General features: G+C 36.4%; 2 protein-coding genes across 2 annotated transcripts in view; both read right to left on the bottom strand.

Moving 5' to 3' along the window:
- The window catches only part of LOC123537469 (formin-binding protein 4-like), a 16,125-nt gene extending 12,527 nt beyond the window's left edge, over window positions 1-3,598 (bottom strand). The window contains exons 1-5 of the mRNA XM_045321190.2: window positions 3,369-3,598; window positions 2,839-2,968; window positions 2,414-2,472; window positions 1,156-1,260; window positions 643-776 (exon numbers count right to left, since the gene is read on the bottom strand). Coding sequence (XP_045177125.2) covers window positions 643-776; window positions 1,156-1,260; window positions 2,414-2,472; window positions 2,839-2,950 — 410 coding nt within the window. The 5' untranslated portion in view covers window positions 2,951-2,968; window positions 3,369-3,598. The remainder of the gene's footprint in view (window positions 1-642; window positions 777-1,155; window positions 1,261-2,413; window positions 2,473-2,838; window positions 2,969-3,368) is intronic.
- Window positions 3,365-19,002, bottom strand: LOC128550189 (zinc finger CCCH domain-containing protein 13-like). Its single transcript, XM_053528677.1, has 10 exons — window positions 18,893-19,002; window positions 13,462-13,568; window positions 11,257-11,387; window positions 10,796-10,941; window positions 7,585-7,679; window positions 7,153-7,387; window positions 6,449-6,689; window positions 4,855-5,004; window positions 4,199-4,516; window positions 3,365-3,601 (listed from the first exon to the last, which is right to left on the bottom strand). Exons 2-10 carry the CDS (start codon window positions 13,556-13,558, stop codon window positions 3,365-3,367), a joined length of 1,650 nt encoding a protein of 549 aa, XP_053384652.1. The 5' UTR covers window positions 13,559-13,568; window positions 18,893-19,002.

Below are 19,002 nucleotides of genomic sequence, written 5' to 3'. Positions count from 1 at the left end.
GAATGGTCTGTCTTCTTCATTACAACAACCAACACAGTTTTTTCCAGTTTCAAGCATCCTGCTGTTGAACTCTGCCCAGACCAGTTCCTGAAATGACTTAAACCTCCCAAAACATTTCACTCCCAACCCAAACTGACCCCAATCACACTTTACCCAGTTGCTTCTTGGCTGCTTGTTTACTGCCTTCATTTACAAAGCTCTTTCTGCCTTCTGTTTTGTCCTCCATCCATACAGTGCTCCAAGTGTGGACTGTCTCTTCAACTGACTTGTCCCTTCAGAGATAGGGTCCATACCTGTTGCCAGTCTTCAGTGTGTTCCTCCAGCTCCAACACAAGAGATCATGACCAGGTATACACACACAAGAGTCCCGAAGCCTTCTGTCAAGCCTTCTGGATGTATGCCTAGCAAGTCTTTAACATGGATCAGATGTGAACAGTTTTTCATCCAATTTGTAAACCAAATATAAAGTCTGTAATTCATCCATTTTCAAAAGGAAATGTCTCTCCTGGTAAGAAAAATTTCGTCAAATTATTCACCAAGAGCCAAAGAGGAAAATTTTGCCCAAATTTCAAAAACTGATGTTTCTTTCTGATCCATGTTGAGAAATGTCCATCATAGAGTACGAGGAAAAATTGTTTGTACCTGTCCCAAGAACACGCCCATCCTGTGGGTGCCGCGCTAGCCTCGTACTGCTCTAGTTGCCAGTTGGCCTCCCGTAATTTCCCAAGGAAATGATTGGTGGTCAGACCTCCAGCTTGCCAATCTTGATGTCTTGTCTAAAATATCACATACATGTAATTATATTAATTTTAATAAAATTTACTGAAACTTTTATAAACTTTCATATATCCAAATATATGGCTAAAAATAAAGTAGAAGATTACCAAGGTTACAATGATATTAAACTGAACATTTGTTTATAAACATCAAATTCACTGAATTTTTATCAGATATAAGTTCCATCATATCTAATCAAAATGAAAGTGAATTATAACCCATAATGTGGTATTCAAAACAATTGGCATGCACAAACTACAAAAACACAAAACAGGAAATACCACCTTACAGATATAGACAAGTTAGATCTTTCACAAGATGTATGACAACTCTGAAATACTTCTTTACTTCTGAAAAATCTTGATAATTATAGCTTACCTCTAGTTCAATAAGCAATATCTGCAATTTGGAGAGACCTTTCTTGGTGACTTCTAAAAATTCCAGTTTACTCAATGCTAACTCTGCCAGCTGCAATGATTCCAACTGAAATAACAGATAATATCTGTTCACTAAATATTTATATCAACTGCATGAATTTCCCAATGAAAAGGTTTTACATACTTGGTACAGGCAGTTAAAAATTTCGTAATTTTTCTTCTTTTAACACTCACTGAAGGGAATACATACACTCAATATAGTTTTACCACATGGCAAGAACTCCAAAGTACTGTTTTAATGGTTAACAAGCCATTTTTTATCAGGTATTATCAATTTCTGTGTCAACACACTTTCTGCCATCATTACTTTTCAATGACTTAAGCAGTATATTTTGTTTTGCAATTTTTGCTGGTAATTTGAAACAATAATGGATCCTATTGAAAACCTGTAAATATGCAGAATGTTATAACATCATTTCATCTTGCCTATGACATCACATTATTCAAAAGATGTCACAAAATTATCTGTTGTTATTTTTTCTCAAGCCAAAACATGAAATAATAAAACAATGTTTAAACATCTGAGTTATTCTCCACTTTACACTTCATAATTTTTCCATGACTTTTTCAATTTTCAATTACACTGAAGAATTAACAGTGAGATGAAAACTAGCTTCTAACTGCCTGATACAGAGCACCACTGATATCTAGCCCTCTATCTGTGATGCAATATTGTAGATATTTTTTTACAAAACAGGTGTGGCAATTCACATACTGTTATACAATGCTCAAATACAGAGACTTGTTCCTGTCATGTTACATGAGAATGTTCAAGAAATAATGTGTGAGGAAAAAGAGTTAGAGGTTGAATGACACTTCTGACCAGATAGAGATTTATACTGCACTTTTCAATAATGTTTGATTTCAGGTAAAATTGTTGCACATTTCTAATATGTACCATCAAATAAGATATTTACAAGAAGCTAAAGGTTTGTTATGTTCAAAATTGGCATTGGTTAGTGAGGTACAATATTCGTAATATACCGCAGTTTTGTTATATATATATATGGCTAATCATATATTTCATATCACTTTCATTATTATATATCTTTGCATGTACTGAGTTAGTGAAATCTCTTCGAAAAGTTCTGATTTTACAATATTTACCAAAATGTTGCAGAAAAAAGTCTATACAAGGGAGATATAATGACCAATGCACTGACTGAAGCCCTCTCAATTCTATTCCAAATGAAACATACCTTTTTCATTTCCATTTCTCTAGCATCTGCTGACCTCATTTCTTCTGTATCAGAATCTCCTGAAAATGCATCAGGTAACCATTACCCTGATTCTTATTTAAATTTCAAAATTAAACTTTTTTTTCTTTGAAATGACAACTACAAACTCGATCATAAAGTACCAAAAATCATTACACTGAAACTGAATCCCTAACGCTAAAACTTAAAGTTAAGTTACCACTTTTATTTTTTACACTGAATCTGTCTGGCATACTGTTTAAAAAAAACCCTTGTATATAATTTCTGTGATATTTCTGCATGATAAATTCTTGCATATCAGGCAAAACAAAATTTTTAATGGCATGGCTGCATTTTCAAAATGGTTTCCAAACTTAGTTTTATTTACTTAAATTCTCATCTAAACTATTAAAGTGACTAATATATACCATTCATGTCATAGAGTCTGCTAGACGATCTACCATGACCATAATCTACGACCTGGGACCGTCTCTCTTCTTCATACGCTATCATCTCATCAGTAGGGGGTGGGGGCTTCATGTGGAAGGTGGCACAAACCTTAGAATTCAGTCAGTGTAAACTAAAGACCCCAACAGAATTAACATAATAAAACCCACAAAGCACTGAATATATTTGTCTACTGCAGTTATATGACAATAGTACCTGAAACCCTTTCGAATCAGCATTTTGAAAACACTCTGAAGCTAGGCTGAAATAGATTTTTATCTATTCTCTTAATCAATCCATATAATATATCTTGGAAGAAAAGCCATGCAAAATCAGCAACTAAGACAAGTTCAATTTTTTTTTAATGTGGGCATGTTTCATGGGGCAAAATATTTAAAAGTGTTTTGCGAATAAAAACACTTATTATCTGAATATTCCACAAATAAATACATTAAACTCTAATTTTAAACAAATGAAAAAATAAACTGAAAATTAAAACATTATACACTACCTATCATCATAAGAGGAAGATTCTCTATCCCCCCAGGAATCATAGGCTCTACTGTATTCTCCGTAGTCCTCTCTCGAGCGATAGTCCCCACGATCATCATCGTGTCTGTAACGCTTGTGTGACTTCTCCTCGCGCTGACGTTTGTGACTACCACTTCCTCTTCCCACTGTCTGCTCAAGCTCTCTGGCCATCATCTCTTCAATAGCTCGCTTCTTTCTCCTCTCCTTCTCCATCTACGTGTATAAATGTAGCTACAGACTCTAAAGTCATGTAATTTAGTGGTTCGAGCCAAAATGTCTATGTCGAAGGGACACAAATACGTGGACTTCAAATTTTAAAGATAACCATAAGCTGGATTATACTTTGTAGAAAGGTGCAACCATGACAAACACTAAAATGAGTAACTTCACAGTATTCTAAATAAATCCAGTTAAAATCCTTATGTTTGAAGTACCTGCCTAAATATTTTAGGACAAACGAACATTTTTTCTTCTCCTTTTTGGGAGGTTAGCTTCTAAAGCTTAGAAACGGCATGAGATATTATTCTCTAATTGTTAATCCTTGTATACCTAGAATAGTTTTAAGTTTTGTAAATAAACAAGCGTGGCCTATATATACTTTCTCACTGATAGAAAAATGGAACATTATATTTACATGACTTTTCCAGTTGGAAAACTGCAATAATAAATGAAACATAATTGTTTGTCGTAGTAACGTTGTAGCTTTTCTGTAGGGTAGCTTAATGTTAACTACATAAAAATTATAATGGGAAAGGAATACATCACATTTATTTCAAGCGAAAGAATTAATGAAATATGTTTGATTATAACAGTCCTACAATTACTAGTAATTCTATAACCCTTTAAAAGATCTAATGAAAACCTAAACTCCATTACAATTCTTAGCCTCTCTTTCAGTGTTAGTTTTGGTTTCTTCTCCTCCTTATCGTGGTGGTGTTTCCTGTCGCGATCCCTATCCCGGTCACGATCCCTGTCTCTGTCTGAATCACGATGTTTTCCATGCTTCCTGTGCTTATCATCCCTTCTATCGTCATCACGATGCCTGTTTTCATCCTTCTTTCTATCTTTAGGTTTGTCTTTCTCAGTTTTGTCATCACTCTTCTTTTCTTCTAATTTCATTAGTTCTTGCTGTAAAAATATTCAAATATAAAAAGTGTTCTAGTATTTCATCCCGAAGAGAATATGGATTCTGAGAAATTATCTAGATTATTTAAAATTTCAGCGAAAGCCACTACTTTGTTTGGACATGAATCTATTAATTATAATGTTAATGATATCTTCAAAGAATCTGTTTATTATGATTTGATTTTGCTGACTGGCAAAAGAATGAAATCCATGAAAAAAAGTCCCCCAGGAAAAAATATGATTTCACAGTTACAATGTCACAAAAACATTACTTTTTTATATTTTCAAACCTAAATATATTGATATCTAAACTGAGATGTTACAAGAATATAATGACTTACCCGCTTTCTCTCGAGAGCCATCTCCAGTTCCTTGTCTATATCATCTATATCAAAGTCCATACTGTCATCCTTGCTCTCCTGCTTACTTGAGGAAATTTTCTTATCATCTGGCCGTGTACTGTCCGGCAACTCTGGGGTCGCTGATCTCTTCTGTAAATAAACAACAATAGTTCTTACAAATGTGACAAACTAGTAGGGGTGGGTATTGCCACGAAAATTGGTATTGCGATATATTGCAATATTGTATGTGGATATTGCAATATACTGGGATATATTGTACCAGTTATTTAATGAACAAATACATGATGAATCATACTGTTTTTTTTCAAATTTATTCAATTAAAAATGAGTAAAATGACTAGTATCAACAACAAGAGTGTTTGCTCGACCTTCTTAATAAATAAAAATACCAGTAAACAAAAAAAAAAGTTTTGACTAGATAATGGGGAGTATTGTCAAATTGTCATACACAAATACTATTAACTGTTGATGATTTTGCCTTTATTTTCAACAATCTCGAAGTCCGACATGTTGCTATCATGCTATGACGCCGATTACCGGATATTCAAAAGCTAAAGTAGACTGCTTTAGTTTATTGTTCGGCACTACATTCGGTTTACGGATACAATCATATAACACAGGTTGCTCAATTCACCGATTTTAAACGAGGAAAGTGGTATAGCTGTTGTATGAATAATAAATTCTAGCTGATAGAAAAATTACTAATGAGTCGTTGACAAATACGAAATTATATTTATCTAAATTTTCTTATTAGTTTTATTATGTTGAATTGAGTCCGTAAAATAGCTGTAAACCAGTCTGCTACCTGCACCGGAAATGAAAGGAGAAAAATGAAAACAAAGTTGAATCGTGCTGGCAAGAAAAGGATTTTTTGTGTGAATCTTCTTGGTTTACGTCAGTGTTACTTAATGTTATAAAATAACCGGTATTCGAAAATCATATCGCAATATCGTATCGTCGGAAAAAACATCGCAATAACCGGTCTACCGCGGTATATTGCCCACCCCTACAAACTAGTACATGCATTGCAATTTGTGAAATATATCAATATCAAGAAGCAGTAAATGATAATTACCAAAATTGCATACCAAACAATATCTGAATACCTGACAATTCAGCTATACTCTATATCATAGACAATTTGACGGAAGACAACATGTGTTAAATTACTCTTCCACCACTTGTAACTTTCTAATGTATTGCCAAGAACTTGCAGAGAACAAGTCAGTGCTTGCAGAGAATCCACAAATACAATGTACTTATGTTTTCTGGCTGCTGGCACAGAAATGAAATACTGTTGAAAAAGGCGTTAAATCTAAAATTGTATCATATCCCACTGGCTTAGAACATGGACTTTTTCAAAATCAACTGACATGGTTACCTACAACCCTTACCATGCTTAATTTCTATAATGAGCTTGTCCATCTTCCAGTTTGGACAATACCATTAACTGGTAATAGGGGTGCTTACTAAAAAGATACTGGCTGAATAGCGAACAGTGCAGATCATGATCAGACTGCACTGGTCGCAAAGGCAGAATTAATCAAGTCCAGCATGATAAGAGTAAACTGACCTTGTCATGGCTTGTGGCACGACTACTGTCTGCTGAGGAGGATGAAACCACCGGAGCTCTATCAGGATTTGATTTTTGTCTGTCACTACGGTGTGAAGTACGTGGCTGACTTCCCTCACTGTCACTGCTATCACTACTACTGTCTTCACTGTTTGACGGACGGCGACCATGCCGGCCATGAGATCTCGACGGTCTCTCCTGATCTCTGTGGCCTTCAGACTTTCTTTCATTCTTTTCTTCTCTGAAAAAATGTCTAAACATTTAGTTCCAACAGCAATAACATGTTTCTGATACTGCATAAAAAATCATGAGCAACTACAGGTATGTATGTGACAACTTGTACAACACATGTGATTTATACATTTCTGTCTTGCTAACATTTTTATCCATTTTCAACATAAATTAGTATCAAATTATTCTTGACCCAAAAGTTGCACTCCTGATACCTTTTACTGAATGGAAAATGTAAGTAAAACACTTTTCCTCCAAGTGAGCACTTGCTAAGTAAATAAAGCAAAAGTCTCTCAAACTGGGAACTAAAACTGCAACTTCAGCACCTCATAAGATATCAGCAGGGTTTTTCACCCTAAAGGTGCTTTAGTAAAACACATTTCAAGCTTTCTTCTACATCAACATAGAATAAATCAAATTTATTATAAACCAGACAGGTTTGTTACCACCAATTCCTAACAGTAAACACTCACTGTTTTGCTATGACGGAGTTTCCTCCCTGATTTGGACTGGGTTTTCTTCTCTGTTCTGGATCTAATGTTCCCTCCCTCAACCCTCGTTCAACCTTCTCCTCATACTCTTTCTGCCGTAACAGATATTGCGAGAATTCTGGGGGCATATCCCAGACCACAGCATTAGTTACCATGTTCCAGTAATACGGGTAGCTGGTCTTCTCATCAGTTAACTGATGCCAGTCACTCTTAGGCTCTGTAATAGATTTTTATCGTGGTGTCTTACAGAATAAATTCAGATACATCAAGCCAGTCTTAAAAAGATTTTTTCCAATGTTGACTTCGAAGCTTCTCTGTGTATTTGTGTAAAAGACTTGGAAATATCAGGAGTTGCAAAATACATAGGTTGACCCAATCTGAAAACAATACTGAACTTTCACAGAAATTCTATACCTTCTGGCCAAGGCTCTAGCTTCTTTGTCCCTTTGTTGTTATGTTGGTCCTCTGGCTTCTTTACGAATTCTGGTGTTCCCTTCACAAACATGTTGCTACAATGTACATGTACAATTCTCTTTAGGAAAGAATGTTAATCATTGGCATAGTTTTATCAAATATTAGATGCATATAGCAAGTATATGTAACTCAAAATATAGAATTTGATATTGTGACTTACACTTAATGCAGCGGTATATCATGATATTTGGAAACTTATCATGATGTACTAAAAAAGTTACAGATGTATATGTTCTTTACCATGCTAAGAAAATTCAAATAAATTAGACATTGCCCTATTACGTTAATGATAAGTTTCATTTGAACTGGATGAAAAAAAGTAGCAGGAGTTGAGTACACAAGGTACAGATATAGTTGTAATATTGCTAAATCAAAACAAGAGTGCCAGACTGTCACAAAATACGCCCATCTAAATATTCAGTTACGTAAATTCAAGGGCCATAATCCAAGAGTGCCTTGGGCGATTTGGGTGGTTATCAAACTTGGCCGAGATATTAGGCCAAAAAACATTGTCACCAAGTTTGGTGAAGATAGGATGAAAACTGTTCAACTTGAGAGGGCAGACAAGGCTAAATTGACAGTTCTTCGAGTAATTCAAGGGCCATAATCAAAGTGTGCCTTGGGCGATTTGGGTGGTTATCAAACTTGGCTGAGATATTATGCCCAAAAACATTGTCACCAAGTTTGGTGAAGATCGGATGAAAACTGTTCGACTTGAGAGGGCGGACAAGGCTAAATTGGCAGTTTTACGAGTAATTCAAGGGCAATAATCCATGAGTGACTGGGGCTATTTGGGTGGTTATTGAACTTGGCTGAGATATTATGCCCACAAACATTGTCAGCAAGTTTGGTGAAGATCAGATGAAAACTGTTTGATTAAGATAGCTTACATGCTTTTGGACACCGACCGCCTGTCTGCTTGCCACAGGTGTTCACATAATACGCCCCGCTCTTTCAGAGACAGGCATATAAAAAGGGCCATAACTGAAATAAACAAGAGGACCATTATGGTCCTGAATCGCTCACCCACTCCAACATGAACTGAGTATGACGTCATTTTTTCTATTATTTGACATGGTGACCTAGATTTTGAGCTCATGTAACCTACTTCTGAACTTGACCTAAATATCATCAAGATAAAAATTCTGACCAATTTTCATGAAGATCCATTGAAAATATGGCCTCTAGAGAGGTCACAAGGTTTTTCTATTATTTGACATAATAACCTAGTTTTTGAAGGCATGTGACCCAGTTTTGTACTTGACCTAGATATCATCAAGGTGAACATTCTCACCAATTTTCATGAAGATCTCATGAAAAATATGGCCTCCAGAGAGGTCACAAGGTTTTTCTATTTTTTGACATACTGACCTAGTTTTGATCGCATGTGACCCAGTTTCGAACTTGACCTAGATATCATAAAGGTGAACATTCTCACCAATTTCATGAAGATCCCATGAAAAATATGGCCTCTAGAGAGGTCAAAAGGTCTTTCTATGTTGAGACCCAGTGACCTAGTTTTTGACCGCAGTTGACCCGGTTTCAAACTTGACCTAGATATCATCAAGATGAACATTCAGACCAACTTTCATACAGATCCCATGAAAACTATGGCCTCTAGAGTGGTCACAAGGTTTTTCTATTATTTGACCTACTAACCTAGTTTTCGATCGCATGTGACCCAGTTTCAAACTTGACCTAGATATTATCTAGATGAGCATTCTGACTAATTTTCATGCAGATCCCATGAAAAATATGGCCTCTACAGAGGTCACAAGGTTTTTCTATTATTTGACTTACTGACCTAGTTTTTGACCGCATGTGACCCAGTTTCGAACTTGACCTACATATCATCAAGATGAACATTCTGACCAATTTTCATGCAGATCCCATGAAAAATATGAACTCCAGAGAGGTCACAAGATTTTTCTATTATTTGACCTAATGACCTAGTTTTGGACCGCACGTGACCCAGTTTCAAACTTGACTTAGATATCATCAAGGTGAACATTCTGATCAATTTTCATGAAGATCCCATGAAAAATATGGCCTCTAGGGAGGTCACAAGAATTTTATATTTTTAGACCTACTGACCTAGTTTTGGACCGCAGTTGACCCAATTTCGAACTTGTCCTAGATATCATCAAGATGAACATTCTGACCAATTTTCATGCAGATCCCATGAAAAATATGGCCTCTACAGAGGTCACAAGGTTTTTCTATTATTTGACCTACTGACCTAGTTTTGGATCGGACGTGACCCAGTTTCGAACTTGACCTAAATATCATCAAGATGAACATTCTGACCAATTTTCATGCAGATCCCATGAAAAATATGACCTCTAGAGAGGTCACAAGGATTTTCTATTATTTGACCTACTGACCTAGTTTTTGACCACAGTTGACCCGGTTTCAAACTTGACCTAGATATCATCAAGATGAACATTCTGATCAATTTTCATGCAGATCCCATAAAAAATACGGCCTCTACAGAGGTCACAATGTTTTTCTATTATTTAACCTACTGACCTAGTTTTGGACCGGACGTGACCCAGTTTCGAACTTAAGCTAGATATCATCAAGATGAACATTCTGACCAATTTTCATGCAGATCCCAAGAAAAATGTGACCTCCAGAGAGGTCACAAGGATTTTCTATTATTTGACCTACTGACCTAGTTTTTGATGGCATGTGACCCAGTTTCGAAACTGACCTAGATATCATCAAGGTGAACATTCAGACCAACTTTCATGAAGATCTTGTGAAAAATATGGCCTCTAGAGAGGTCACCATTAAAAATGTGACCTCTAGAGTGGTCACAAGCAAAAGTTTACGGACGCACGCACGGACAACGGACGCAGCGCGATCACAAAAGCTCACCTTGTCACTTTGTGACAGGTGAGCTAAAAACTAATTTGGACATAAAAGTCTCAGCAATCTGCATATGTCCACTTCAGGCTGATGATGCCATTGATCTGGATAAAAACTGTAGGAGTTGAGTACACAAGAAAAATGTGATGGGCAGAATGATGGACAGACAGACACTTCAAGCATTATGTACCTCCTATGTCTGTGACAAATAACAACCATAAAATCTCTAATAATACATGATCTTGATTCCATATAAATTATTAATAGATATATATCAAACCTGTAAGCATTTGGTTTGGATCTAACAGGTGACCTTTCCCTTGGTGGTGAATACTGGTCCCTTGCTGGTGAGATCTCCTGGGTTCTAGCTGGGGCCGGAGACCTAGATGCTTCTCCATCGGGTCCTGGCTCTAAGGCATCAATCTCCTGCAGAGTGGGAGAAATAAAATAATAATGGAGATCTTTAAAATGATGTCAATTTTTATCAGATTTGTGGTACAGTCTAACATTTGCGAACACCTAGGAGGAGCAAATATCTCTATACACAGACTTCGGTAAAACAAAATTGTAAGAAAATTAACCTCTCCAGAGCCACAACCTGTGCAACAAGTATCTTGTCTTCCCAGTCATGTTCATTCTAGAGACGTTGCGCTGAATATCTAACTTTCTGTAAGTATAAGTAATTCATTTATGTTGGAAAAAGATTTAAAATGAAAACAGAAACTGTTGAAGACAACTTACAGCGAGAAAGTTTGCAACTTTATTATCGATCTCATACCCACCACCTGGATGACTGTTGGGTGGTGGTCTATTTGGCAGCATATCTTCTGTCACAAGACGCTCTGGTGTTGGCATATCACCTCCACTGTCATCTGCAACACAGTGAACTTCGTGTATGTGACATATAAACAAGGCAGTCTGAACGACAGCTAAATCCCCAGCCACTGCAATGGATAGTGAAAGGGTAAACCTTTGATTTTAGCTGTGACCTTGACCTTGAACTGACATGGCTGACTCATGAATTCTGCACAACGTCTTGATGAGGTGATCATTTGACCCAAGTTTCATGAAAATCCTTCAAGGGGTTTAGGAGATACAGAGCTGAAACCTTCGCCCTTCAGTTGTGACCTTGACCTTGAGTTGACATGGCTGATTCATGAGTTCCTGATGAGATGATCATTTGACCCAAGTTTGATGAAAATCCTTCAAGGGGTTTAGGAGATACAGAGTGGACACCAAATGGAAGGCTCAAACCTTCTACCCTTAGTTGTGACCTTGACCTTGATCTGGCATGTTTGACTCATAATTCTGCATATCGTTCTGATGAGGTAATCATTTGACCCAAGTTTTATAAAATTCCTTCAAGGGGTTTAAGTGATATAGAGCGGACACGAAATGGAAGGCTCAAACCTTTGACCTTCAGTTGTGACCTTGACCTTGAGCCGACATGGCTGACTCATAAGTTCTGCACATCGCCTTGATGAGGTGATCGTTTGACCCAAGTTTGATGAAAATCCTTCAAGGGGTTTAGGAGATATAGAGCGGACACAAAATTGAAGGCTCAAACCTTTGACCCTAAGTTGTGACCTTGACCTTAAGCCGGCATGACTGACTCATGGGTTCTGCAGATCGTCTTGATGAGGTGATCATTTGACCCAAGTTTTATAAAATTCCTTCAAGGGGTTTAAGAGATATAGAGCGGACACAAAATGGAAGGCTCAAACCTTTGACCCTGAGTTGTGACCTTGACCTTGAGCTGGCATGGCTGACTCATGGGTTCTGCACATCGTCTTGATGAGGTGATCATTTGACCCAAGTTTTATAAAATTCCTTCAAGGGGTTTAGGAGATATAGAGCGGACACAAAATGGCAGGCTCAAACCTTTGACCTTGAGTTGTGACCTTGACCTTGAACCGACAAGGCTGACTCATGGGTTCTGCACATCCTCTTGATGAGGTGATCATTTGACCCAAGTTTGATGAAAATCCTTCAAGGGGTTTAGGAGATATGGAGCGGACAGGAAAGTGTTACGAACGGAAGGACAGACGGAAGGACGGACAGATGGATGGAAGGACGGACACAGACCATTCCTACATGTATAATCCCTCCGCCACGGCGGGGGATTAACAATCTGACGAGGAACAAATAACTGAATATATCATTTATTCGAGGTTTACATAGCTTCCTTGGTTTAACATCATTTTCTACGTCAGAACGGAGAATTTTTTGTCAACTTGTATATTTTTTTTTCAAACCAGTTTTATCATGTAACTATACTGGCAGTACACTAATGAGTTATTTAGAAACAGAAAGTGAGACACTGTATTATAGCAGGAAAATATTTGTGTCAATACTGTGAAATATTTAGCAGTTCAGGAATTAAAATATAGAACAGTATCATTTGCCGAATATCACAAACAGGATAAATTGTTCAGACAGTCAAAAATCCAAAGTCAAGTGTTCGAAAACATAGCTACCAATGCCTAATTTCAAAAAAAGACATCAGGAAAGTCCTAATTTCAAGTCAAGGACATAACTGCTTCACCTAGACAGTTTGATATACAACTAGAGCTATCACTTTATGTCATTAATACCCCACAATGATGCTTTGTTAAAGGAAAGAAGGGTCTTTACACTAAAGTCTGCAAGCCTTGACCCTAAAAATGTCATGCACACCTGCAGTTCATGCTGACCAGTGATCACACACATGTTTCATCAGTTTAAAACTAAGGAAGTAGTTTGCACCACAACTATTCTGGCAACAAATTAACCAACTATAAGATTGCTCCTAGACCTAAATACCCCACTCTGTCACCACAAACCATCCTCCGGCCTCCCAATTCCAAACTTTGCAAAGATGACTAAAGATATGCCAGCTTATGCAAGATTACTCAAAGTAAGACTGTGTAAATCTTTGAACATTTATGAGAAATGTTTTTATCATACCATCATCATCTTCAAGTTCATTTGCTGGTTCATTTGAATACAGGACCCGTTGTGCAGGTTCATGCAACTGAATAACCTGTCTTCGTCCACGGCTCATATTTTCTGGTCTGAAAATCAAGTAAAGCTAATATAATATTTCAATATATCTGAAAATATAAACACTACATGAAATAGGTAATTGTAATTAACCTTTACCCTGCCAAATTTCGAAAAAGGACTGGTCCATCATTCAGTTTGGGCGGTCCCATTTATTATTTGAAGGGGTGTTCAATGAAAATTTACTGACTGAATAGCGAACAGTGCAGACCATGATCTTGATCTGCACTGGTTGCAAAGGCAGAATCATTTGCCGCCAGCCGGCTAAAGGTTAACATGAGATGTTAAATTGTTTGATACATTGTTATACAGGGCCTTTTTACCCTTCTTTTTAAGGTGTCCTTTACAAATGTCTTTTCATCAGAAAATTTCTGTGAAATGATGCATTTTTTCTTTAAAACTGACCTTACATCAGAGACAATCTTTGTGAAAAAACTGCTGATTTGTAAGTTAATACCAGAACATTACAAGTCATGTACATAATATCATGACACGCTATGCAAAATCACACTGTAGCAACTGAAATATGGGAAACAAGAGTGCCAGAATGTCACAATATACGCCCGTCACAGCAAATTTCTTTACTCTAGCACCTGTTTTTGTAAATGGAATTTTAATTTTGTGGTTGTTTAGTAATAACTGTAAGTCTTTTGTTTTTCTAAGTCCACAAAAAAACTCCTTACCAGGTAGAGATACCTTAAAATACACCTAAAATTTGAAAGTAACATCTATGTTGTACCACAAAAAAGTGGTCTTGTTTTTTCCCTACGGTCAATTATAAAAAAGTTACAATATAAGTTATTTATAGTAACAACTAAGGGAAGGTAATCTTAAAAAAAAAAAAAAACGAAGACGTATGGGTATCTTGATAAAGTAATTACTTCTACATCAGTTAACACCATTTATCAAATTCTGCAAGCAAATCTTACAATAAAATCGCCGATTTTTACAAGTCACTGTTAGATCAGCATCATTTCAGTGGCCATTGTTGAATAGCTACAGCGAGATTCTCGCATGACGTCACCGCGCGAACCGCTAAAAATATACATGTAGAACACCTTGTAAACAAAAAAATAATTTATACATGTATACCAGTTTTCTTTTGGATTTATCTATGTAAATAATAATTCAAATCAATTTCAATAAAAAATAACCATTTTCCCCAAGTTTTTTGTCACCCGGATACTGATGAAACACGAAGCGGCACATGTTAGTGCTCTCTTAGCGGTTCGTGCGGGTGAAAGGTCAGTCTCGTATTTCAAAGGAGCAAGATGGCAGTGTAGAGTAAACGTTTCAGGCCAGTTCAAAATTGTCAGGTATTTCTGACTTCAGTTATGGGTTTTGATGTGTAAAATATGGCACAATGGTAGATTTTACTATATCCCGCGACAACCTATTTTCGAACACAACCCGTATTTGGCCGGCCCCTGTAATGTTTTAGTTTTCCTGGAAAACACGCCCCTTCCGGTTTCCCGCATGCTTTGTTTACAAACACCATACAAATGTCACGCTGGTAGTTTAGAAGAAAAATGGAAATTAAAAGGGTAAGCAAATGATAAAAACTTACATACTGTTATATTTTTAATTTTTTTCACTATTCCCAAAATTCACGTCCAAAATATGTTTTTTTAGAAATAAATCTAATGTTTTCATGTTGAAAGCTCTGGTCTTCGGACAGATTAGGTTATTTTACAGGCTCCGCCCCCACTATCAAATTTTGCAAAAGTATACTCTGGGGTGTAAAATTCCACTCGCCCGCTCGCATTGGCGAGTTAAAGTCTGAGTAGGACGAGTGGACCTCGCTGTATACTCGACCGATCGGGCGAGTGGTTTTTTACGTCCTTACTTTACCAAAGTTCAGAAATTACATCTCCAAAACGTCAACAAACTTTGAGATGGTTCAGTCGCTACCTGGATTGACTGGAATTTACCCGTGAATCGTAAAGATATCAAAACATGCCGGTAGTTTTCCATTCCACAAGCACGTGCGACCTATCGTAATATCTAATTTACATCGACACGTACACAAAAACCGTGCGTAGTGCATTTATTTTTTAACATTTTCGGTTCAATTTTTCAACACCCCTTGAAAAATAATACAATCTGAATTCTATAATGATTTTAATAAGATATTGACAGAAATGTAGGCAAAATTCTATTAAAACGGTCGAATTTTCATATAATCATTTGTAAAATTTCAAACCGCGCGATCTTAATTACTTATTTCTTTCTAAAAGTAAATAAATGATGAATACTCTGGGCATAAAATTCAGACTTTTGACCAGAAAGTACAAAAAACTGAATAAAAAAATCTTGAATAATAAAAAAGCGGCAGCAATTACAATACATGGAGTAAAACAAATTTCTGTTAGTGCGGCAGAATAGGTTACGTGACCTCGTGAACGTAAATAGAAATGCGATTTTAAAATAAAGCAATGTGATGTCATTGCGGTTTTTAATAAGTTTTAAATGAATCTTTGTACATGTATAATTGTATTTTTAGATACGACAATTTAAAAGTTTTTCTTGTCAAACAATAATGTAAATTCCTTGAGGGCAAATAGGTCACAGAGGTAGAATATCCACTATTATTACATACTCGTTTCTATTCCCCGTTAAGTTACACTGGTACCGGAAACGTCAATATTTTTCCATACACTGATGCCTGAATTTCATATCGGGTGCGTGACGTAATTCAGTGTGTGTTGTTGCACTACTTTTTTCTATTTAGTTCAGTATTGTCAATCCTATTCAGGCTATTGAACCTATTAAATTTTTTTATGATATTTACATAATATTTATACGTGTAGATGAGTATGTAATAAAAAGGTTATTATCTTTGCATTGGGAAATATGCACTCGTTCTTCAGCGAAAGAATACTGCGCTCCTAAAGTCGCGCAATATTTCCGCTGAAGAACTCGTGCATATTTCCCGATACAAAGCTAATAACCTATAACTATCGTTTGAGACATTTACCTTTTATACGGGATATAGCACATTCGCTTTTGATAACAAATTAAAGAAGAAACTTTTTATTGATTTCTATTTCTCAGCAATTTTAAGAACCGAGGCGGTACGATCAGACAGTGATGTGTCACATGGCGCGAAAACATGACGTAATGCCATGACAATCTCGAGCAAAAATACCGCTTTGATCTCTAATTCAGATGTCAAGATACCGAAACACTTCTTTTAGCTCTTTGAGGGGGTGTAAATTGATAATGAAAACAAGGTCAATTACTTAGTTTATCAACTGAATAATTACCGATAATCGTTAACGTTTTTTTTTCTCTCTTTCAACGCGGGTGGATGGACGATGATTATTGTGTCCATTTTTTTAAGACACTTCTCAAAATAAATATTTTTCGGGAAATAATACTATTGTACATAATACTCCTTTCATAAAAGTGACAGTAATAAAAGTGTCAATTATTAGGGCGAGTGGCTGTTCACTAAGGGCGAGTAGATATTACTGGCTACTAGTCCTGCAGGGCGAGTGGTGTGAAATTTTTTTTACACCCCTGATACTTCACACAAAAAGTTACCACTTATAGACCAGTGTACCTTACGAGGTTTTCTTAATCAATTGGTTAATGAAATTTTAAATAGTAGTAGTAAATTTTTTTTTCTCTGTTTCTTTTCAGAATCATGTGCCCACTAGGGGGTCATAGAATAGGAGACACGTTCCTGTGTCCCATTTGTGATGATCCCACCAACTAACTCCATTTATAAACTAACAGTGAAAATACTTTGTAAATACGTTTTGGGTAGTTTTCTTGTTACTAACAGTTAAATTTGATGTTCGAGATTTGTTTAAACTGTTTCTGACCTTTTTGTGACGTAAACTTTGGAGCCAGTGATTTTTTTACTTTTTTTGGCAACAGCCCATGCCTTTTCAATTGGGAATTTTAAGCGCGATAAACTTCAAAATTGGGAAAAATTAACAAACCTTAATAAAGAAATAATTTTGAAAAGTTTTGTTTTAAGGTAAATTTATTTCATTCAAATATGCACTGAGGTTGAACAGACAGGACAGACAGGTTATTTTCTGATGTCACAGGATCTGATGGCTCAGATAGCTTAGGGTCACCATGAGCTTCTGTTGATTTCTGAGGGTCATTTTGTGGGGACTCAGATTTCTTGGACAGATCAATTTGCTTTTCTGACGTTTGATTTGAATTTAATTTCTCTTTAACTTTACCAAAAGATGTTCGAATGTCCGGAGTACCGATGGCGTGTTTAAGTTTTATTTTCTTATTATAATATTTGGAATTATGCGCCATTTTTCGCTAATTTAGGTAAGTTTCTAACAACTGTTTTTCCGACTCATTTTGACGCATGAAAAAGCGTTTAGCGACCGTGATGAAAGTCATACTAAATGCCGTACTATGCCGTGACCCGTTTTATGTAAACAACGCGCTTCGAGTTGGCAACAAAATTCTGCGAATAAACCATAATTAGAGTCGGAATTTTTATGATTATTTGCATCGTTTTAGTTAAACTTTCACAAGAAATCAATCTAATTGGGAAAAATCATCTCTGTTTTGGAATTTTTAAGCATTTTTTGGGAATTTTGACCATTTTTGTCAGTTGGGAAGACGCCGAATTTCGGAGTCAAATCGGCGCAAAAAAATCACTTGGAGCGCAGTATATTTTGAAGCAGGTGTCCGAAAACGGGTTGTACAACTTCCGGTTAATGGAAAAGTGGGTTAGCCATGTTGGAAAGGATATCTAAAACATGCTGCGGGATGAGGTTTGTTTACTTGCGTATTTTTTAGGATAAATGATCGTTGAACAAAACTCCAGCATTTATAATTGTTGAACATTTTCCATGTAGCGATATACCATTAGCTGTCCGAAAATGGGTTGTACCGGGATATATTAACTGATTAGAAGGTGCTGCTGCCAATTTCTTTTAATATGTACGAATGCGAGCGTGTCAGATTTCTGGCATGATTGTTAGTATGATTTCCCTACGGAGTACACTTCAGCACTCCCATCCCAATCCAGCATATAAACCGGGAGCGCTGAAGTATCTTAAGCTAACCAGATTCTTATTGCGTCCTTGGACAAGTTCTGCTTCAATTGCAGAATCGCAATACAAAGGTCATGTGAACTGACATGTTGCAAGTGGCAAGTAGCGACAAGCAAGTGGCAACTAACAACAGGCATGTCCATATCCGCATTCCATACTTATTTATTGGATTAACAAAAACTAAGAAAGAAAAATACGTCACGAAAACAGGTGACAAACAAGTCGGACCTATTTTGTTTCTTTTTTACGATGTCACTATGAAAACATATCAAATTATAGAAGTTTTAAATATTTCTTACATGTATAAATATCTCGTGTTTCTGTATTATCACGTTAAACATCACATTTTCTGTGATTTTGACCAGAATATTTCGTCGAAAACCTCGATATAAAATCGTTTTTGATTGGT

Source organism: Mercenaria mercenaria, chromosome 17 (genome assembly GCF_021730395.1).
Source record: "Mercenaria mercenaria strain notata chromosome 17, MADL_Memer_1, whole genome shotgun sequence".
Classification (NCBI taxonomy): Eukaryota; Metazoa; Mollusca; class Bivalvia; order Venerida; family Veneridae; genus Mercenaria; species Mercenaria mercenaria.
This window is presented reverse-complemented; position numbering and strand designations above follow the sequence as displayed.